The 24,880-nt window shown below is 34.2% G+C and overlaps 1 protein-coding gene across 2 annotated transcripts in view; it reads left to right on the top strand.

Moving 5' to 3' along the window:
- Positions 1 to 21,009, top strand: part of LOC106883643 (uncharacterized) — a 307,035-nt gene extending 286,026 nt beyond the window's left edge. For both annotated transcript variants that reach the window (XM_089357701.1, XM_089357700.1), the window contains 3 exons: positions 244 to 276; positions 11,141 to 11,269; positions 18,905 to 21,009. In XM_089357701.1, the coding sequence (XP_089213827.1) occupies positions 244 to 276; positions 11,141 to 11,269; positions 18,905 to 19,806 (1,064 nt within the window). In that variant the 3' untranslated portion in view covers positions 19,807 to 21,009. The remainder of the gene's footprint in view (positions 1 to 243; positions 277 to 11,140; positions 11,270 to 18,904) is intronic.
- The last annotated feature ends 3,871 nt before the right edge of the window (positions 21,010 to 24,880 follow it).

Genomic DNA, 24,880 nt, shown 5'->3' with positions numbered 1-24,880 from the left:
AATAATTTAAAATTTATTTTAAAAAAAACTAAATAGGGACAAAATGATTTTTTTCCCCTCTATCCCCATTTCAAGAAGAGAGAACAAATAAAATGTCCCCTGTACTTATTATCATGGGGTGTAGTAGTACTTTTATTTAGTCTTTCATTTACTTCATTGCATTATTGCTGTCATTTTAACTTTCATCTCTTAGCTTACATCCGTTGTCTCTGTCACAATATTTTGTGTATATTATCTATACAGATTCAGTATCACTGACAGCTCAGGTTGCTAACGGTAAGATTTTCACTTGCTTCCAAAACATCATCTAACTTTTCATTATTTCCTTAGCTCATTTTCATACCATAAAATCCTTTATCTGTTTTTTTTTTAATATAATATCCAAACTTTAGATTTTTTTCTACCTCTTTTTTCTTCTCGTACTTTCTGGCATTGAACAGCTTATAATATTAACCTATTTTTCTTTCTTTTTTTTTTTTTTTTACATCGCAGAAAATGCATGCTTTGTTTTTTTAAAATAATTTTTTGAATAATAATAATAATTATTATAATTGTTACCTTTTTTTTTTTTAGCTTGCACGTCTATTTTAACCTTGCTTGGTTTAACTTTTGATGCTGCTGCTGCTCTGTTGCATGGCTATGTTGTCTCAGACTATTCAGTTGCTGCAATATTGCTTGGGTTCTGTGATTTCTTTCTCATTGCCCTTCATTGAAAAATTTACATTCATTAACTGCATTAAATCAAAGCTAACTAATGATTGATCTCAGTTCTAGTCGTCAAATTGTACGGAGGAGCGGACATATTATTACCTTTGTCCTTTTCTCTTTATCAAACCATGGAAGTTGCTTATACTTTATTCCTGTTATCATCATTATCACCACCATCATCAGAAGTAGAAACGAAAATATAAGTTTCAGAAGTTAGTATTGATGTGTCAGATCTACTGATGTGCTTGAAACTATTGTGCCTAATGTTATTCTCTGTGAGATGTACCTCTTGATTTTTCTCCTCTGGGGTATTCTCCACGCCAGTTTTACTCCTGTGCAATCTCTATAAACTTAAGTTCTTTCAAGTTATCATACTGTCATTGCTCATGCTATCTATCTATCTATCTATCTATCTGTCTATCACACACACTAAAACATGTTATTTCAAATATGGTTTCTAAAAAAACATCTTTTGGGCATTTTATACAATATCCTTTAACATAGCATATCATCTTTACAAGCTAGACATTGATTTAACCCTTTCGTTACCGTATTTATTTTGAGATGCTCTGTGTTTCTTTCAATTACTTTAAATATAACAAAGAATTTCGTAAAATAATTTAGTTATTACTCAGCTAGTGTTAGGAACATAAATTGTGACTAAGGTTTGGTGGAAGATTTTAATTCAAAGTTTATGAAAACAAGACATTTGTACTCAGAGGCAGAGCCGGTTTCAGCCGGGTTGGTAGTGAAAGGGTTAAACTTGCTTGTCTACTTGAAAGTCAATTACTAATGAATTCTTCCTCAATGCATTTATAATAAATAGTTTTACGATAAAACATTGGGTTTGAGGCTCATCAACACACATCACAAACTATCAATGAAATAGATTATTTTTAGTGAGCTTTTCTAGTTTGTAAATTTCTTAAAAATGAAATCTTGGCAACAATATTTAACATGCAAGATGTTTTGATATCAATACTATATTAACATAGTTTTTTCTCAACAACACTTTTCTAACTCATATATATATATATATATATATATATATATATATATATATATATACATACACACACACACATAGACACAAACACACTATGTATATATGTGTGTGTGTGTGTATGTATATATGTTTGTGTGTATGTATATGTATATAGGCGCAGGGGTGGCTGTGTGGTAAGTAGCTTGCTTACCAACCACATGGTTCCGGGTTCAGTCCCACTGCGTGGCACCTTGGGCAAGTGTCTTCTACTATAGCCTCGGGCCGACCAAAGCCTTGTGAGTGGATTTGGTAGATGGAAACTGGAAGAAGTCCGTCGTATATATGTATATATATGTATGTGTTTGTGTGTCTGTGTTTGTCCCCCCCCCCCCCAGCATCGCTTGACAACCGATGCTGGTGTGATCATGTCCCCGTAACTTAGCGGTTCGGCAAAAAGTGACCCGATAGAATAAGTACTAGGCTTACAAAGAATAAGTCCTGGGGTTGATTTGATTCGACTAAAGGCGGTGCTCCAGCATGGCCGCAGTCAAATGACTGAAACAAGTAAAAGAGTAAAAGAGTAATATGTGTATATATGTATGTGTGTGTGTATGTATGTATATATATATATATATGTATGTGTGTATATATGCATGTGTGTGTGTGTGTGTGTATATATATATATATATATACACACACACACACACACACACACACACACACACACATAATCTTATCATCCCAAACAGTTTATACTATATTTTCATGGACAAAATTTTTCAACTACTCTTTAGCTATTTCTTTCCATGGTTATGCCTGTTGTTAATCATAAATATCCAAGACCAATCCAAACCTTTTCCTATTTAGTTTGCATTAATCTTTATTCTTGTGGTCATATTTTTGTTCTAGGTTTTCACTGTCCATTCTCATCACATGTCTGTACTAGCAGAGCTAGTTTTGCTAGAACTTAATTCTCCCATCTGCATTTTGTCTGAAAATATCAATTCCTACACAGTGTATACCAAATTCATTTTATCCCTCTTCCTCACATCCGTACAATTTCATATATATATATTTCTTTCTTCCAACATTAATCATCCAGTTTTTTTGTTTTTTTTTACTCATTTAGAGATCAATCATTAAAATGGCATCCAATGAAACATTCCAGGAATATTCAGTATTACCAAAATCATATCAAAGAATCTTGTTTCTTTTTTTTTTTTCTCTCAGTTTAGATCTAGGAAGTATATCAGCTGTTAGCCTGAATGTATTTCATTTTACAGTAATGCTCTTATGTTTTATAATAGTCTATTGTCTCTAAATGCTGGCATCTGAAGTCACATACAACAGAAAGCCATCTGCTTGATTACTGGAGGGGAAAAAATTGGTTCCCTGATTCATCATCATACAACACCTCTTCAGAACTTGGCTTCATTCCACTGTTCAACTCAGAATGAACTCACCTGTTGCACTATCACCTGCTTCTATCTTTCTTTCTGTCTTTACTCTGTTTCTTCCACTAATAGTTACATACAGTCCTTCATTTCAAAGACTCATTCAATAGAATCTTCTTCTCTACCATCTGTTTTCACAACACTCTAACCTCTGGCTTTACAAGCTTTACATTAACTGCAGCAATTGATTTCTTTCTTCAACTGAGAGAATTGGTTCTAATCCAAGAGAATTTGAACCATGCTTTTTTTTTTTTTTCTTTCTTGAAAGAGGGAAATATGAAAAATTCAGGTGAGACTGATGACTTACAAGTCTTTGTTGGATTGTGTATAAAATAAACCTAATTCCATTTCTCACTATCTCAGATTATTTGATGGCATTCATTGTCTACACTAATTAAATACTAAATTTTCAACATCCAACAAACTTTGATTTATTATGTTATTCAATGTAAACACATACTGACCCTAATCCTAATGAATGAATTAATCAATTTATATGTTCGTTTATTTTTCTTACTTTATCTTTGACACTAAGTATCTTAATCATGTTCAAATTTATTTACTATGAAGAATTTAACTTGTAAAATCCTGTTTAGAAATTTTTAAGTCAAAAAATGCCCCTGTTCTGTAATGATTCCAGTACAGAACAGAAATAAATGATAGAGGAAGAGATTAGATTGTTCCCTTTTATTAGAATGTTCCTTGCTTCTTTCAAAATGAATGTAAACAAAGTTAGTACATTTATTTTGATACACGTTTCAGAACTGGCTGACCAATGCAGTTTCTTGCAGTACTGTTCTGAATAGGAAGTTAAAGAGTTAATATAAAAAAAGGTGGGGTCCATCTTGGGAGTCACATTATATTCGGGTGAAATAGTGAGATAGACAGACAGACAGACAAATCTGTGAAAATGAAGATACCAAGAGGCAAAATATCTAGCAACTGATGCATACACTTCAATACCTGCAGTTATGAGACACTGTATGTACAGCAAAGCCATCAAATAGCAGTTGTTAATTTTGTTTGCACTGCTGGTGGTATGTGGTTGTACACACTATTGTTTAAAATTAATTTGATTTGACCCATTTAATACCATCCTACTTGAGTCTGCTCCTGGTTCTGTGATACAAATTTCCTGTTTTTAAAGTAACCTAAATCAAACCCTTCTATCAAAATTTCATGTCAGCTGATGTTCTAAATGCCAGTCTTGGTATCTGTTTTAGCATAGTTTCTTTTTCCCATGTTTAACCCCTTTTCTTACCAAATTCCTGTTGAAATACTCTGCCTTCATTTTCCCCATGGTTCAGTGGTTAAAACATCGGGCTCTCAGTCATGAGGTAGTGAGTTTGATTCCCAGACCAGGCTATACATTGTGTTCTTGAGCAAGACACTTTATTTCATTTAGCTCCAGTTCGCTCAGTTGTAGAAATGAGTTACGACTTCACTGGTGCCAAGCTGCATTGGTCTTTGTCTTTCCTTTGGATAACATCAGTGGTGTGGATAGGGGAGACTGATATACATGGGTGACTGCTAGTCTTCCATAAACAACCTTGCCCAGACTTGTACCTCAGGGGGTAACTTTCTAGGTGCAATCCCATGGTCATTCATGACCGAAAGAACCTTTATTTCAATTAATTTTTAAAAAATCAAGAATTTAGTAAAACAACTTGTGATTATTAAACTGTTTACATGAAATTTTGATAGAAGGTTTGGCTTAGATAGCTTTAAAGCAGACAGAGATAGGTATCAAAAGGGTTAATGTGTTTCAAAATCTGCAGCAATGTCTCTTAAAATATATGTAACTGTAGCTATCTTATAGGTTACATTAAATAAGTAGTTAAAATGTTGCTGGATATGTTGCATTATATTCAAGATTGCATTGTACCCTAACAAATACAGTTTTATGGCTAATGATTAGCAACACTAGGAAGGGGCTGAATGATACTTTTTCATTACGACTCTGATAAGGCTTCCTCTAACACTGAGCAATAGTGTATAGATGCAAATTTGTGCCTTGGTGATTGTGAGAATTGTGTATTTGTGTACATGTATTTTTGATGGTATGGTATGAGTCAAGAAGCAGATGAAAGCTTACACAATATAAACTCCCTGGTGTGATTTCTTAATGAGAAATGTATTTAAATATAGTTGTATGTGTGTGTGTCTGTGTATGTATGTGCAACATATTTCTTATTGGGTGCATTTTCCACACACACATACACACACTCACATGATGCTGATGACTGTCCAATTGTGACCAAAGAAAGCTATCACTGACCACTGACCATGCAAAATGCCAGTAGTGCCCATGCATGATGTTACTGCACCTGCAGTCAGCTTCACCTGGGTTTGCATCTGCAACTTCCATGCTCACCACAGCGCCCTCTATTTCACTGAGCATGGTATAGTTACCTCATCAGCGACTGCACAACCTAAAATTTTAGGTCCAATAAGGCTTGCACAGCACTTCACAAGCTCTTTCCACTCTACCGACATGATCCAGGGACAAGCCAGAGCAAGTTATCCAGTGCCTACAGGGGTTGCAGGTTCAGGAATGTAGGAGCACCATGATATCAAGTACAAGCAAAAGATTACAGAAATGTTCAATGCCATTCACTGCATATCTGATTTTATATCAGAGTGACCTTCTTCTGGAGACATGCTTTAATAAAAGCTGCAGGGGGGGGGGCTCCAGCATGCCAGGCACCAGTCATGCTAGCATGGAAAAGTGAACATTAAAATAATAACGATGATGATAATGATGATGGTTTCTCCCACACTACAATTAAATTTTCAACTTGTCTGTTTGAATAACTTCAGTTTCGTTTGACTTTAGCTTGTTTGAAAATATGGTCTTGGATTATTGGTATTATAATGCCTTCCTTTGTTATGTCATAGAATTCTGGTTCCATTGCATCTTTTATTAGATTTTACCTTTATTTATTAGCACAAGCATTAAAGTAAAGGCATGCTCTGATGGTTATTCCCATCAAGACTGTACCTACATTCGAACCATTTTTTTTTTTACCTTTTTACTAAATATATGTTGATATATGTACACAATCACGCATGTCATCCCTCAGTTATGATTCTCGTTTTGGTGATAAAGTTTCTTAAGATATTGTAGAAAATTTAAACAATTAAATAAGACGAATAAGTTTAAGCATGGCTTAGAGTCACAGGCACAGCCGTGTGGTTAACAAGCTTGCTTTGCCACCACCTAATTTCTGGTTCTCTCCAACACTGCAGCATCGACAGCAAGTGTCTTTCACTATAGTCCTGGGCGATCGAGCCTTGTGAGTGAATATGGCAGACAGAAATTCTGTGGAAGCCTGTTTTATGTATGTGTGTCTTTGTATATGACCGCTGCCACCACTTGACAACCAGTGTTGGTTTGTTTACATCTCACAACTTAGTGGTTAGGCACGGGAGACTGAGAACCAGACTTAAAAGTTAATACTGGGGTCGATTTGTTTGAGTAAAACCCTCCACAGTGGTGTCCCAACTTGGATGCTGTCCAGTGACTGAAACAAGTCAAGGAAGAAATTTTAATTTCATTTTAATGAATAGCAGTTTAAGTAAACTCAAGCATAAAATCCTGAAGATGAACATATTTTACATAAATTATAATATGAAGTGAAATATTTGTTTGGTGTTTTCTTACTCAACAAAAATTTTACTTAACAGAATGCTGACATGAAAATTAAAGTTGTATTATGTGACTTGGTTAGACTTTTAGGCAGGTTTCTCTTCTTTGATCATTGACAAGACAATTGACGAGTCCTTTAACTCCTTGGGGGTCGTCAGGGCACTGCAGTCATGCAGCGTATCTAGGGTGAGAAAGCCTGGCAGAGCCCATCCCTCTCCAGGCTAAACTCATTTTTGTCAGCTGAGTGGATTGGAGCAATGTGAAGTGCTCAAGAACACAATGCATTGGCTAATCCAGGAATCGAAACTGCAATTTTACAATTGTGAGTCCAACACCCCAACCACTTTCATCATGGCTAAGAGCAAATGTATTGAAAGAAAGAGAAATTCTAACTTTGGTTTAATTCTTAATTTTTTTGTTATGAAATATAGATGGATTAATTAAATATAACCATTAGAAATTCCCTCATCTCAACAGTGTGATCCATGACAACATTAAGTAAATATGAAGTAAAAGAAATAACCAAAATCATACATCCTGTTATTCTTTCATATTAGATTTGCTCTTTATATTACACAATAGGCCCCTATTCTGGTAGCATGTTCCTCTACCAGGTCCTGTAGCAGAGGGAATTTAACATGGATACAACCAGGATTCACAACCAATACAGTGATTTATCATGCACCTAGCACATCCATTTCAATTGTAATACTTCCATACACACACACATATATACGAGGAGGCCCAAACTTTCAAGTTCTTTTACAGTGCTTAGACAAACTGAAAGACTACTGTAATAAGTGTGCAAATCTGAGAGGGGAATATGTTGAATAAAGTCATAATTAACTGATCCTCCTTTACTTTCTTTTATCCAAAGTGAGGAACTTTTCAGCACCCCCTCATGCATACATATAAATTTCTACTTACTAGAATGGTATAAGAGCTTGACTTGCAGAATTATTTTTAGTCATTTTATAAGTCTGTCTGTGCATCGTTATGTGTAGTTTTTGTCTGTCCCAAATTGTAGTCCCTTGATGTCATCTTAGTCTCTATTAATTTCTCAGTATGAAATGAAAAGCACTGCTGGATGACACTTCAGTTCATTTTCTTTTTTCACTATACTTGTGCTGTCCAACAGAAAATGGTCTAGCTGTGTTATGATACCTGTGCTTGGTATAGTACCGTATTGCTATTATTAAATGTGTACTTTATTTGCTTGCATACTCAGTTGTATGATGTAAGAACTTGACTTTCAGATGGTGCACAAGACAAACATCTGAATGTGTGAGTGTGTATGTTGCAGATTTTAATTATCAATCTTACTGTTTACATAATTAATTATTTCTCCTGTTCAAGATGTTATCTTTGCATATATTATATAAATTGAGAGAAAGAGTCCACTTTCCTTGGATTCCATTTTATCTTATATATATATATATATCACTGGAGCTATTTTTGATAAGAATTTCACAAATTTCTAAAAAAAAAAAAACATTTTTAAACGGATCTGTGGCACTATATTTTCAAGTGTTTATATTCATCTTAGGAGCTTTGGTTTTGGAATCTCCGAGTAAAAAATTTTTAGGGGATATAATAAGTTAGGATCTTTGAGAAAATAATGGATTTAGTCATTATGGTGAATCCAAATTAATTTTTATGAACCATTTTAAACTCTTTTTGTTACATTACTGTTGAAATGTGCTGCATTTGTTTCAATAAACTTTGAACAGGGGAAATGTTAGCCTGCTTACCTAGCCAGTGGGGTGAGATCATTTGAAGGCTAAAAACAGTGCAAGGCACATTGTGACCTGTGTTGTTTAACAACCGCTAATAGTCTGGTTGATCACATGATATCTGATAGTAGAAGCTTACAAAGATTAGCAAGTCAATAGCTCTCCCCCTCCACTATGCATGAAAGAGATGGGTTTGCATATTCTGACACTTTATATGGTATTTACCAATATAAGACACATTTTTTTTTTAAATAGTTAAATGTATTTTTTAAAAATGACCCAACAATACAAAGTGGTATCAAAAAGTTCCACGACTATTTATGGCTTGATAAAAAAAATAACTTATTTACCTAAGTTTTAACATCATCTCCTGTGAAATAGTCTCCTTGCACAGCAATACATGGTGCCAGCATTCCTGCCACTTTGGGAATCACCTGGAAGTAGTTTTCCATAAGAAAGTCAAGGACTTTCTGCGATTTGCTCTAGATCTTAACAATGGTGTCAAAATGGCAACTTTTGAGCTGTATTTTCATCTTGGAGAAGAGATGGAAGTTCACAGGTGCTGAATCTGGTGAATAGGGTGAGTGCGGAAGCAATACCATATTGTTTTTGGCAAGAAACTCATAAGTGAGGAGAGCTCAGTGACAGGGTGCATTGCCGTCATGAAGAATCCAATTCTCCACACTCCACAAATTCAGCCACTTTTGCTGAATATCCTCCCCCAAATGCTTCAAAACATCACAGCAGACCTCTCAATTGATGGACCCTAGGAGACGAATTCTCAATGCACAATACCACATTTCCAGAGGTGATGCTTGTGGCAGGTCTTCCAGGTCGCTCATCATCTTCCAGGGACATTCTTCTGCTTTTGAAGCACTTATGCCATTGCATCATCGCCCAATGCCTCATCGCCGTAAGCTTGTTGAAGCATGCTCAATGTTTCTGTAGCAGACTTCCCAAGTTTAATGCAAAATTTCATGTTGGCTCTTTCTTCCAATTAGCTGTCCATGACAAAATCACAGACGGCAGCATACATGGTATCACAAATTTCACAACTTGTGAAATAAACACAGTGATGTCACTCAGCACACTGCCTCATGAAGGTCACTGCTAGTTCTCACTGTGCATACAACTGTATGCTGCCATCTGTTGGCACACTACTGTATGCTGCCATCTGTTGGCACACTACAGAACTAGTCTGGGAAGTTTTTGATACCATCTGGATGAAAGACTTCAGCTGGATGAACTTAAGTCCACACAGCACAATGATTGTCACTAATAATAAAATATTGCTTTCAAATTTTGGCACAAAGCCAGCAATTTCAGGAGAGGAGTAGATCAATTAGATATACCCCACTGCTCAACTGGTACCTATTTTATCAGCCTGGTGTGCAAACAATTCTGCCGGCTCACCACCTTTCTAAATGATAAAACATTGAAAGCAAGTCAAAATATCACAGTCTGATAGTTCAAATTCAGGAAAACTTGCTTATAGCAGGCCAGTAGTTTATGTGTTGCGGTCACATTATCTCTCTAGATCTCCCACTATACATAACTTGCACCGGATATACGTCTTGCATGTAAAAAACATTGAAGAATTCCAAAGTTCTCTAAATCTTCACATCTACATATTGTTTTAGGTTCTTTGTTTTCATGGGTTTTTTTATTGGTTTAAATCCTAAAATTCTTAGGGTTGTTTCTCCTCATTACTATTACAACCACATCTGCCTCATCAACATACATTTTCCAAATACTGTCAACTCTGTCTGTCTGTGGTGTGTGTGTGTGTGTCTTTCTATGTGCGAGTGTGTGTGTGAGCATACAGAGTCTAAGGGAGATAATTGTGAGCAGATTTAGTTATTTTTAAACGTCTTGACATATATATGCCCGCTATTCTCTTCCTTTTGTTATTTTTGATAAACCACTTTTACTAATTGGGATTTTAGTGTTTTCTGTTATTTCCATCATTAGTATATTACTAAATTGATTCTGGAACATAGCTTAAGGTTACTAAATCCATTGAATGCTACTATTATCTCCCCATGATTCCATTAAAATGATTACTAAATAAGTTGTACCATGATCTAAAACTGTATGTTGAAACTGAAGCAATAAAAATAACATCACAGGAAAACCATTATAACAGTCTAAAGACACAGTATATTTCCATCGCACAACTGGAAAATGGGTCACTAATGCAGTGAAACTGTGTGAATGACAAGGTTTGCAGTTGTACTATGAAAATTTTGATGCTTCAGTCCATGAATGGAAAATGGAAATTTTGCTGTCTTCATGTGTATGTCTTTAGATAGCTATATAATGGTTCTTGCATAATGTAATTTAATTGCTTGATGTTTTTTTTATCTTTATTACTACTACTATAATTCCATCTGTTTTGGGGTTTTTTGGGGTTTTTTTCTTTTCGGTCGGGAAATGTTTATTTCTGTTATTCTTTAAGTACTAGTAATATTCATGATTGCAGTCTGAACAATTTGCATTGTGATTACTAAATTCCTTGCTACTACTACTTCTACTACTGTTCTTTTTTTCACTGTGGCTGCATGCTCTTATAGTTTAGCCTGATTTTTGTTCAATTCCTGTTTGTTTACAGACCTTGATCTAACGCCCACGGAGGGCAGCTGTGACTGCGACAAATACTTCACCATTCCTCGTAACAACAGCGATATGGTCAGTGCCTACAAGGCCGAGGTGGTAAATAAGCGGCCTGCATCCACGGCAGGTGTGTTTTACTATTTCAGGAAAGTTTCTGTATCATTCGTCACTCAGCAATGTCAATTTGTCAATTGATATTTCTCCAAAAAAAAAAAAAAGACAAAAAACGAAAATAATAGAAAGAATGATTCACCGTACCTGATGTTGGCACCTCTGTAACCTTTTGATTCCCTACTTTCGTTTGTTTTAGTTGTTTGTTACTTGCAGCCTTATGTAATAACCATTATTTGTGTGTAGGTATATATATATGTATGGATATGTGTGTATATCTATATATGTTTATATATATCTACATATGTTTATATGTATGTATATATATATATATATATATATATATATATATATGTTTATAATGTATGTATATATATGTATGTTTATATATATATGTGTATATGTATGTATATATGTTTATATATTTGTGTGTGTGTGTATATATATATATGTATGTATATATATATATACACAGTGTCTTCTACTAATGGAACATATATAGTTTCTAATACACATATATGATAATTACAAGTGTGTGTCTCCTTATTATAAGACTCTGTGTGTATGTGTATATATATATATATATATATATATACACACACACACACATACACACACATATATTTATGCAAAGACAATGACTTTCACAAAACTGCATCCTATGAAAGGGATTGAGACTAGATTTGTAAAATTCATTGTGACTTTTGTTCTTTTTTTTCTTTTTCTTGAAAATATATCTGCTCTGCATTAATTCATTAATGGTGTGAATATTTTACTCAAATTGTAATTTTCCTCTTCCTTTGAACAAAAACATACAACTATTAGCATATAAGTATGTATATATATGTCTTTGTAGATATATATATATATATATATAGTTGCATGTTTTTGTTCAAAATAGTCAAAATAGGGGGAAATCCATATGCATATATGGAAGACAATGGGCTTAAAATTTTTGTTATTTAGTCGTGTCAGAAAACTTTAAGACCATTGTTTTAGCAGACCAATTTTTTTTTTGCATATCTGTCATTTCATTTTTTTTTTTTTTTTTGTATTTACTATCAGTACAATAATTATTCATAACATTACTTTCTATATTGTTACTTCACAATTTATATGTTTAGTGTTGCTGATTGTCAGTCAGAAGACAGACCTCAATACTATGGTAGAGATTAACGTCTTGTTTTTTTTTTGTTTTTTTTTCCGATTAAGTTAATCACTTTTTGCTGTACACCTGTGGGGTCATCAGGCAAGTCATAGCTTACCTCATGACCCTGTGAACAGACAAAACTCCAGGGTAGCAACAGACAGACACTACAAATAGATATACTTACATTAATGAAGAATAAACTAACAGGAGTTTAGTAATCACTTTTATTAGCTTATGGCTGTTTCTGGTTAAGTTAAAAACCACCACAAACATTTCTCCCACCAAACAAGTTAAAAATAACATTTCTTTTCTGTACACTTCATGAACACATTTTGCTCTGATATAATTTGCATGTTAGCTACTGCAGCTCTTAAACATCATTTCATCTTGCAATCTCCATGCATGCAGCGCACATGTAATCATTTCAAATTCATTAACAGTAGAGCTTCATTGAAATAATGCAAGGAAACTAAAGATATGATATGCTGTAAATTAGCTACCTGCCATCTAATCTAACTTGACTTTCTAATGAATCCTATCAAGACAGTTGAAATAAGTCAAGTACCAGGCACAAAGCTTTCACCATATGGAAGTCCTCCAAGACAGCAAGCTAGCAGAAACGTTAGCATGCCAGGCAAAATGCTTAGCAGTATTTCATCTGTCTTTGTTCTGAGTTCAAATTCCACCGAGGTCGACTTTGCCTTTCATCCTTTCAGGGCTGATAAATTAAGTACCAGTTGCACACTGGGGTTAATCTAATCGACTGGCCCCCTCCCCCAAAATTTCAGGCCTTGTGCCTAGAGTAGAAAAGAATATGGAAGTCCTCCATATATTTTTCAGCTAATAAAATATCATACACCATTAAGGCAGTGAGCTGGGGGAATTGTTAGCATGCTGGGCATAATGCTTAGCAGCATTTCATCTGTCTATGTTCTGTATTCAAATTCTGCCAAGGTTAACTTTGCCTTTCATCCTTTTGGGGTCAGTAAAATAAATACCAGTTGAACACTGGGCAGTCAACATAATTGACTTAACTCCTTCTGAAATTGCTGACTTTGTGCCAGAATTTGAAATTAATTTATTGTGCACTATTATTAATTTACTATCCATTTTTCCACACCTGCATGGATCAGATGGAATATTGGTTGAAGCAGATAGCAGTTTTACTATGGTCAGTTGTCCTTGTTACCAGCCCTCATCCAATTTCAAGCAAGGTGGTCAGACATATTTTCACAGAGGAATGGAAACAATTAACACCACTTGTGCTATGGTAACACTTGTTTACAACCATTGTGTGATGTCAAGGCAAGGAGACACACAAAATATATATGTATATATATTATACAATGGGTTTCTTACAGTTTCTGTTTAATACACTCACAAGAATTTGGCTAACTGAGGGCTATAGTAAGACAGTTACCCATGGTGCCATGCTGTGGAACTGATCCTGAAATCTTAACTACTTGGCCATGCCTGCATTTATGTTCTCAGTCTTAGAATTCCAATACTCTTTACTCTTTTATTTGTTTCAGTCTTTTGACTACAGCCATGCTGGAGCACCACCTTTAGTCAAACAAATCAACCCCAGGACTTATTCTTTGTAAGCCTTGTACTTATTCTATCGGTTTCTTTTGGAGAACTGCTAAGTTACAGGGGCATAAAAACACCAACATCGGTTGTCAAGTGATGGTGGGGAGACAAACACAGACACAAATGCACACATATACATACATACTAACATATATATATATATATATATATATATATATATATGATGGTCTTCTTTTAGTTTCCAATCTACGAAATCCACTCATAAGGCTTTGGTTGGCCCAAAGCTATAATAGAAGGCACTTTCCCAAGGTGTTACGCAGTGGGACTGAACCTGGAACCATGTGCTTGGGAAGCAAACTTCTTACTACACACCCACTCCTGCAGTTTTTTTTTTTTTTTTAAATTTAAATCCTTTTAAAAGAAGCTTAAATCTTTGTTATTAGCAACAATTTATCAACTAGTTTCCATCTTCCAGAAAACCCACTTCATTGCTCTGGCATTTCACAAATCACAGCATAATTACATTTTGGCCTCCATCGTGATACCTCACAGAATAAAGCTTGTTGGTGACCTTCACCTTCACAGCTTTCTAACTTACTTCTCCCTTCAGTGTCTCTTTCGTGCTTGTTACTTTTACTTTCAGCATCTCTCCAGTGGTTGTTACTGTCTTTTGCTTTCACCATCATCTAAGAGCATATGACTGACCTTCACCTTCTTTTCTCTAGCATTTGTCACTGACCTTAACCTCCATTTGTCACTAACTTTCACTTTCATTTCTCTAGCATTTGTCACTGATCTTCATTTTCATTGTTCCAGCACTAGTTCCTAACCTTCCCTTTCATCTCCCCAGTGCTTACTATCAACATCTCCAAAGCACATTACATCATGAAGCATAGATACCTGGGGTAACTAGTAATACACCTCCATACACCCATACAACACCAATGGTACACTTCTAAACACCCAGACACCACCAGTTAACCCATGTATACAGCCATACATCACCAATGATAGACCTCTCTCTCTCTCTCTCTCTCTCCTTTAATTCTTTTTGACTCCATGTGAAGCATAGGACTTGGACAAGATATCTCCATCTGTCTCGATCTCTGGTAATGGATTGCAGTTGTAGTGGTCTTTCACTACTACAACTTCTGTAGACATTCTCCTTGTTGATTTTGGTCTGCCTTGGGGTCTGGTTCTGAACAGGTCCTGTTGTTCCTTGTTCTCGATCATCTGGTTGTCCTTGATGCAAGACAGTTGCTCCGCATTGTAGCTTCCTTTCTGCTTACACTACATTGCTTCATATGCAGTCTCTGAGGATTACTTCCCCTTACCAAGACTAGTTTCAACAGCCATGTAGATAGAAATTTGATAGTGATGCACTGTTAACCCTATGCTTACCACCCTCCTCCTTTTTCAACCATGCTTGAGAACAGCTATGGTGGGGTTAGACCTCTATATATAGCACGTATTTTCACTTTCATATATCAAATAAATTTATCATATAATAGTATTTAGTCCATATCATGATAATAACGCTAAACAAGGAAACTTTTTTTTTTTTTTTACTTAAAAATGTTTTTAAAAAATGAATGTTCTCTCTTTTTTCTCTGAAATCATTTTGTTTTAACTAAGTTCTAATGTAAATGAACAATTTTTAATGCAAATATTTACCTTTTTGCATAAGGCTGTCATGTTTTATAAAAACTTGTAACTCCCATTGTTTTTGCTTTTTTTTCTCTCTCCTGTATCCTAATCATGGTTTATTGTGCTGGCTTTTTTTTTCCTTTTGTGTGTGTTTACTGTTTCAATTTAAACACGTTTTTTATATGCTTTTACCCAAGCAATAAGCATGATTCAATGCTTTTGTCCTTTCATTTTGTTCCATTTTGTTGGTTTTTTCTTCCATGTTTCCACATTAACTTTTAACCCTCCAACATTTTTCTATTACCATTTAGACTTTCATGCTTTTTCACAGCTTTTTTTTATTTATCCCATCACTACCACCACCAATTGTTTTATTAACTTTACTCACAGGTTTTTTATTTGATAAACCACCAGGGAAGTAAAGTGGTTAACCAAGTTAGCATTCTGTTAGGTTTCAGCACTATTTAACAATCAAAAATTGAAAAACAAAAGTTTTGGCATGGATTTGACAGAAGCTAGCCAACCTGAGAGCTGTCCAGGCTCCAATTGTCAGTTTCGGCATGGTTTCTATGGTTCGATGCCTTTCTTAATACCAACCACTCTACAGAGTGTGCTGGGTGCTTTCTACATGCTACCAGCACAGGTGCCTCCCATGTGTTACTGGCACAAGTGCAGTTCATGTAGCACAGGCATGAGTGCAGAAGGAATTTTGCTCCATTTCACACAGCAGTTTCAATTGAACTTTGTGATGTTCTTAAATATCTGTAAAGCTTAAAGTAGTTTACTCTAAATTTGATTGTTTCTTCAATAATTAACCCAAAAATGTTGTGCTGATCAACATTTGTTATTTTTAGAAATATCCTAATTAACAACTAAATAATGATTTTGTATGTTCAATCCTTAACATACAAGCAATATACAAAACAATACTAATGAGGTGAAACCACTTTATTTGCTTGATTTTGCAGCTAATTTTTTTATCTCCTTATAGTTTCTAGAGATCATGTGATGTCTATGTACACTCCCAATGTTGCCACCTGTTGATAATCACCCCTCACTTTTACAAAAAACGATTTATATATTTAAATGTGTTTTTTGTTTGTTTTTCTATAAATGTCTATTTGCACATTTTTTTTTTGTATTGATTTTGAATTTAGATTAAATTCAATAAATGTTGTATGACTAATTACTAACATTAACCTTTTTTAATATATATATATATATATATATATATATATATATATATTCAAATCTTTTATTGTAATTCATTTATATTGAGTGTGATAAACAAATGAAACAAAAGTTGCTTATTCACTGATATTTCAGTCAATACTTTGGGCCATTCTTACCAGTTTTGTGACTGCAAAGATATCAATTTCTTATTAATTAGACAGCTTCATCAGTTAAATCATTTTCCTAATGTGAAGACAATTATCAATATCTAGAACACCATTCCAGTTCCCTGTTTCAGTTATGCCTTAATATTTATTACTCAAATAATCTCTTCATCTTTGATTTCTGCTACAGTTTTGACGTACATAGGTTCCTTTCTTAATGTACGAAGACAAAAATAAGATTAATAATCAATAATTACTAATTACAAAAAAGAAAAAAAACAGTTGTTCTTCAAGTAATATGACTAACAGATTCAGTACTTGTTGAAATAACAATGTCTGGCTTATTTATCAACTTGATAATCTCTGAACTATGATAGATACAAATATATAATCATTCAACAAAATACAACCAGTTTCTTCTCAACCCTTTAGCATTTAATCCAGCCATAATATTCTATCTGTTTTATGTTAAAACTGACCAGATCCAACCTCTTATGCCTGTGCTGCAATGTCATTCTAAAAATATACAAACTCATCATTGAAATCTTCAAGGTACAAAATAATGCATGATTAATTCAAAACAGTGGGAATAAACAAGCATTATGCTTGACAAAGAATTCTGAATGCTAAAGTGATGTAAGCTAACTTTATACCCCAATATGTAAAAGAAAACCATCTTAAAGGACATGTTAAGAATATAATTTATAATCTTTGTATTCGTTACTTATTAAAAAGGTAGTGAGCTGGTGCAATCATTAGTGCATTGAAAAAATTGCTTAGCACCATTTCCTCTGTCTGGCTCTTTATGTTCTAAGTTCAAACTCTGCCAAAGTCAACTTTACCGTTCATCCTTCTGAGGTTAATAAAATGAAGTACCAGTCAAATATTGAAGTCATTTTAATCAACTTGTCCCCCCCCCTCCTCTCAAAATTGCTGGGCTTATGCGAGTGGTTGGCGTTAGGAAGGGCATCCAGCTGTAGAAACTCTGCCAAATTAGACTGGAGCCTGGTGTTGCCATCCGGTTTCACCAGTCCTCAGTCAAATCGTCCAACCCATGCTAGCATGGAAAGCGGACGTTAAACGATGATGATGATGATGCTGATGATGATGCTAAAATTAGAAAGAATTAGTAATTAGAAGTATTATTGTTAAACTTACAAGCTTCAGTCATGAAGTGGCAATTAAAGCGGACAATTAAAGCGGACAATTAAAGCGGACAATTAAAGCCCTCATCATTATTACTGTACAAGAAGATTGAAGAAACAGGGTATTACAAATATCCTAGTGATTGGCTATTCTCTTGAAGGCAAGAAGATATTTCACATTTCAGTCCCTAACAAGTTATTGGTGCTTTAAAAAGCTCAGGTGACCCTGACAATAGAACAAATCACCATCCTAAAGCATTCCTTCAGGACACCAAGACTATTCTCTGCAAATGGAAATGAATCTCGGGAATACTAAGAAGTCTGGAGAACCTAATTTCAACAAATTAATAAGTATTAGAATTGACCATTATCTTGGATTCTTCAATCCTGATCGAATATTTTTATTAACCCTAATATTTTAAAATTATCATTAATTAAGCATTTAACTTCAAACTATTTTGCATTGGCATTTAATTAGTTGGTTAATAATTAACATAACTGTGTTTATTAATGCTTATTGTGTAGAATTTTTTTTTTTTTTTTTGAAAAATTTAACTTACTAATATTATGTTCATGGTTCTGTTGTAAGCTTTCAATATTTCTCAATATATTTATTTCAATCTTATTGTATATCTCCTCTCCATAATTTGATCTCTGTTTCCTAACAATTTGTTCTCTCTCTGACCTTTTACAGCTGAAGAATTCATTTCTTTGTTAGGTTGTTAGATTTTATTTTGTCTTTTTTTTGTTCTCCCCCATAATGAAAATATTGCCTAATATTCTTAATCTGATTTCTAATACATTTCACTTTCTTGTTGTAGGTTTACCTGTATCAAAACCACCAGCTTCTGGTTCCTCACGACGTACAAGCGGTTCTAAGCCCCCGCCTCCAGTGAGAAGATCATCATCTGTGTCTACTGGTTCTGTAGGACTACCTCCTGTCCTTCACAAGCTGCGTTCATCTCCATCGAAGCAAGGTCTGCCAGCATCAGGTCCACAAGCACAGCAACAGCAGCCTGCGCCCCAGCAAATGGCGCCGCCTCAACAATCCCCTATTTCTCATCAGACGTTACTGAGACATCCCAAGCCACCAATTCCTACTCAACAACAGCCTCCCCCGTTATCTCCAGCATCACCTAAATCTGTGAAATTGTCTCAGCCAGACCATTCTATGCAACATTCTCCTGGAACAAAGCACAGAAGACACTTGAGTGGCACTGACAGCCCTCCCAATCCTATGATATTGAGAGATGGTGACAGTGGGATCATCACAGGAGGTCTTGGCATACATCTATCCTCGGCACGGACAAGTAATAATAAAGTAGTTGTTGAGTATGCTGTTCCAGAAGTCTCCAAGCCCCTGAAAGCACCTATCACAGCAACCAAATCAGCAGCTTCAAGCTCGGGGTCAGCCACCCCCACAGCAGAAGGCTCCCCACATACATCTGTACGAAGGTCTAGTGTTATAGATACTTACAGTTCTAACTACGCTGCTCTCAGGTCAGAGAGGCGTGGAGATAAACCCACGCAGAAGGAGGACGGGGGAGGAGGAGAAGACGACGTTGATCGTGGTTTCCCTCTTCCCCCGCCTCCGACAGAGGAGGAGTTGGCTGCCATGGGGGTCCTTCCACATCCTTGCAATGCCCCTATGACTTCGGTTCTCTCCGAGATGAAATCTGCACAAAGGTTGCGAAGGTTATCTACAGATAGTTCAGAATGCTGAAAGACAAAAAAAAATTGAAAGAAAAATACATAAATATATATATATATATATTAAAAAAGGGGGGGAAGCAGAAGTTTAACAAAAAAAAAAATATTGATAATTCTCAGCTCTGTTCCATGTTTTTTTAAATGTTTTTTTTTTTTCTGAGATACTTTTTTATTTTTTCAAGCTATATACAGATATAAGCACTTATACATGTGCATGTTTGTGTATATTTTTCCATAGGATTTTGGACAAAGTAAGGATTGTTTGACTTGATTCTATAATTGTTTAAATTCTTTTCTCCTTCCCTGTTTTTTTTTTTTTTTTCCTTGCACCCGAAAAAAATTAACAAACAAAAAAAAACAAAGAATTCCGACCAGGTTGTATTTTACAGTTATATTAGCTGGTCTTCATATGGTTTTGAGGTTGAGTTTTAACTGTTCCTCCTACCAAAAGTAAATTGACTTGTTAAAATTTATTTCATTTCTTCAAGACAGCAGTTTTACAACTGATATATCGCGAAATTGGTTTGTTTGTCTCTTTTGCATTTAAATTACAATGTTTTTTTTTCTTCTAGGGAAAAAAAAAAAATATCAAAGAACTTCTGCAGAAGCTTTGTCTACTGGTTCCTGGTTCTTAATATGTCTGTTACTCTAGCAAATATTTTTCTGAATCTTGTAAGTTTCTTTTAGGCAGAGATAGATAGATAGATGGTTGTCTGAATTTTGCTCTTCAAAGACCACAGAAGGTGGATGTTTTTTCTCATGGAATCTATCCTAAAAATTCTGTGGGCTTTAGCAAAAGCAATTTTTCTTTTAAATAGAGAATGTTTCCTGTCTGTCCGTCTGCCTGACTTTCAAAGTTAAAAAATATAAATAAATAAACAAATATAAAATAAAACTAAATCCTTATTCCACATCTACTTTTTTTCCAAATGTGGGCCTTAATATTTGAAATACTGTTTAGTGAAACCTTGGGCTATTATCTGTCCGTTAGACGCTATAAGACACAATTCTGACTTCTGCTAAAATTTCAAGGATTAAAAACAAAAAAATTTGCTAAACGAAAATAAAAATAATTTTACCCCAAAAACAAAAAACAAAACAAAAAAATTGTTGAAAAAAAAATTTTAAATTTAAATAAATATTGACAAAAGACACCTTTTTCTTGCAGTGTTAACTGGGTGATTGTTTAATTCTATTCAGTAAGCTAGCATGCCAAGACTAGAACTTAAAATAACATCCCCCCCCCCCCCCCCCCAATGAAAAAAAAATGGACTGATACAAACATATTTTTAATAAGATTTAAGATTATCTTTGCAAATTCCTTGGCTTCAACTAAAAAACCAAAATATAGAGAAAAAACAAGAGAAACAACTAGAAATAATATAGTCAGTCCTGTTTGTATGTCTGGACTATTATTTACAGATATATATATAAGTAGGATACATCTATCTGGGTCTACAGTATGTGTTTGGATTTAATTATATATATATATATACCATTAGACATACCAGTTAAATGGGTTCGGTTATGTTTGGGCTAAAGAACATGTCAATTGACACATCTACATAACTTTATCTTCTGCTCCCAGCCCATCTTTACTCCCTACCCCCATCCCTTGTAATCTATCAGTGCATTTTTTAAAGCCAGAAGTCTTCATTTTGTCTCTTCGAAAATCAACATTGTCTGAAATTTTTTTAGTTTTTCTTCTTTTTCATTCTCTTTCCTTAAAGAAACAAAAAAAAAACAATATTAGTTACTATTCTTAGACTTGTCCTTCCTGTCATCATTTCATCTGATAACAATGATGATATTGATGATGATGACAACGATCATTTTTCCCCACCCCCTTTCTCTTACCCAGATTATGCTTCATATTTTACAGGAAGTTTTAACAAATACTAAGGATCTGTGTTAGTCCTTCTCTCCCATTCATAATTTTCTTTAAAAGGGGGAAAAAATTTTTTTAGAAATCTAGATATGGGTGTACATTTATATATTCATATGTGATGTGTGAGTATGTGAATATATTCAGATATCTATAAATGTGAGCATATATATGTATATATAATATATATATGTGTGTATATATATATATATATATGTATGTATGTATGTATAATATATCAGTGTTACTCTTTAGCTGGGCAAGTATCATAGATGGTGTGCGATCTCATCTGTAATGTTGGAGTTTTTGGAATCTTTTAACTTCAAGTGGAATTTTAATTAAATAAGGCATCTTCAACTAATCTTCTCCCCCTCCACGTCCCATCCCGCATCCCAACCCCACAAAGTGCAAGCCTTAATTTGTGATAAAACAGCAGGTACCTTACTAATTGGGCAGTGTCTTTTTATTATTTTCCTTTCTTTCATTCTTTCCTTTTTTTTTTTCACCAAACCCCACTCCCATCTCCATCCCCCACCCCCTTCTAGAGACCCTCATACCATTGACGTTCTTGTTGGTTTTTTCCTCCTGTTGTTACTCCTCCTTCATTCTTCCTCCCCCCCCCCCAATCTCTTTGGATTTTAAAGATTTAAAAGCAATAAGCAAAGATATCTATATTGTCTTCTTTTACCTTTACCCCACCCCACTACATAAGCTCTTATTACCCTGTCCTCCACCCTCTTTAAAAATATATATATACTGTGTGGTCTGTCTTTTATTAATCCTCTTCAGATAATTCCCCCCCACCCCCCCACTACCTCTCCCGCTCTCAAGTATTACGGTTTCTTGTTTTCATTTACCACACATACACACACACCCCTTCTTCCCCATAGGATCTGTCCCTGTTGGATAGAGGAGACTTGTAGAAAGTTACCTGTGCAGAAATGTACAAAATTATACTATATTACTGCTATAATATTACTGATGCTGTGCTGCTGTCGTATCCAGGAATGTCTTCTACTGTTATTAAAAAATTTAAAAAAAAAAAAAACAGTTTATTCAATTTACAAGCAGTGTACAGTAAGTCTTCTGCATGGAAATCATTGAAGACTTAATTTAAATCTAAAAATGTTGAAAATATTTAGAGAAAGAAGAAAAAAAAAATTGACTGAATATGTCAACAGCAAAGATTTTTGATGGTATTGTTTCAAACCCATTCCCTGTTTTCTCTTCTTTTTTTTTTAATTGTCTCCCCCTGTTTCAAATTTTCGCTGAGGAATGCATGTGTCATGTATGGACTATATCACTGGAAGTTTGAAGATTTGTACTTTCTTCAATATCTTGATTCTTTGTTCCATATTCACTTACCGAACTTTGCAGAATGCACTTACGGCTCCATGATGAAATTGTTATCAAGATCAGTCTTGTTTACAAAATAAGCTGTTACAAAATACAAAGACCTTTTTTTTTTTTTAAATTATTATTATTGCAATGTATTATCTATAACTGAAGCTTGTTTAAGCTGGCTCTTGTCATGTACAAATAATTTCACTGTTCCCAACAGACATTGTGATTTTTTTCTCTCTCTCTCTCTCCAATATTTTACATTTTTGATTTTCCTAATCCCAAATTGATATTAACAATTTTTTTTTAAAATATATATATATATAGGTATATATATATATATATGGAAAATTACATAAACTAGAAATTCAGTACAGACGAGTACTTGTTTTTGGTTTCTTGATCTTTTTATTGTTAAATAACAATTTTTTTTTTTTTTTTTAATATATAAATTTTATCCAATGATTGAAATGTATTTATATAACAGTTGTGGAGGAGGTATTTAGTAGCCTTTTATTAAGCAAATAACCTTAGAAACTGTTCTTTGCATTTGGATCATATTACATGAATTTTACCATACTATATTAAAAACAAACTTTTGGAAGTTGAATTCTGGAGGACATTTGAAATATTTCAGTTTATAGATTAAAGAATCAGTTTTATTTTCTGAAGTTTTCCATAAAACAGTGAAGGACAAATATATTTGGGCAACATTAAAATAACATTTGCCTATTCATAGCGAATTAGAATTGGTTGTTGGTGGGGTTCCGGGAATGTAGTGGCAGCAGTTTTTTTTTTTTTTTTGTTTTTTTTACAAAATGTTAAGTACTTAATAGTTCATTTGTTAAGCATGTTGTTATATTGTTATTAAGGTGGCAAGCCATCAGAATCGTTGGTACATTGGAAAAAGTGCTTAGTGGCAGTTCTTCCAACTCTTTAGATTCTAAGTTCTAATACCACTAAAGTCACCTTGTATTGGGGGTCAATGTAATCAACTTACTCCCTCCCCCCTAAAATTACTGGCCTTGTGCCAACATCTGAATTATTATTTATAGATTGTATAGATTCTGGCTTCCGGAATTAATCCAATATCTGACAAAGTTTTCATTACCCTTTAAGCTTTAGACATTTACCACCACTCTTAGTTTGAAATAATGTATTCAACAATTTATATATATATATTGTAGAACTATCCAACCCATGATATCATTGGAAAGAATAGATAAACTGCTAAATATATTTTTTTAGACTTTCAGATTTGTGTAGCAGTATATTTATTGTCAGTCAAATTCAGTGGAGAGGGGTTAGGACTTAAAAGGGTACACAACATCAGATAAGATTCTAAACTTTCGATACTTAGTCTATTGGTGAGTTACTTTTAGATTATGTATGATTTCGCATTTCAGATATTTCTGATGTAAAATACCTACACAAGTCACACTTGTTTGAAAAAGAAAAAATAATAAATTTTTTTTTAAAAATTTGTCAGGTTAAAATTACCTTTCTTTTTTATAAAAAAATAAGAACTGTTGGAAATAGTGACTGCAATTTTATCAGTGAACAGAGCTTTGCTTGGAGAGTTTGTTATAAATAAATATATATAAAAGTTAAGGGCCTCTGAACAATTATTACCTAAGTATGGAGAGTGGGGGAGGGACAAACAATAAAAAACCAAGTCTGTATGAATATCTGCCCAAAAGAGACCATATTGGTCAGGGTTGGCAGTCAATTAGTAATACAATAAAGTCTGAAAGAATTAAGTTTTACTGATTCGATTCCTTAAAGACTGGACTTGGTTTCCATATTTCTTATCCTAGCCAAAAATATATTGCAAAAAAAAATAAATAAAACAAAACAAATC

The sequence above is a fragment of the Octopus bimaculoides genome, chromosome 9 (genome assembly GCF_046866305.1).
Source record: "Octopus bimaculoides isolate indiv1 chromosome 9, ASM4686630v1, whole genome shotgun sequence".
Classification (NCBI taxonomy): Eukaryota; Metazoa; Mollusca; class Cephalopoda; order Octopoda; family Octopodidae; genus Octopus; species Octopus bimaculoides.
This window is presented reverse-complemented; position numbering and strand designations above follow the sequence as displayed.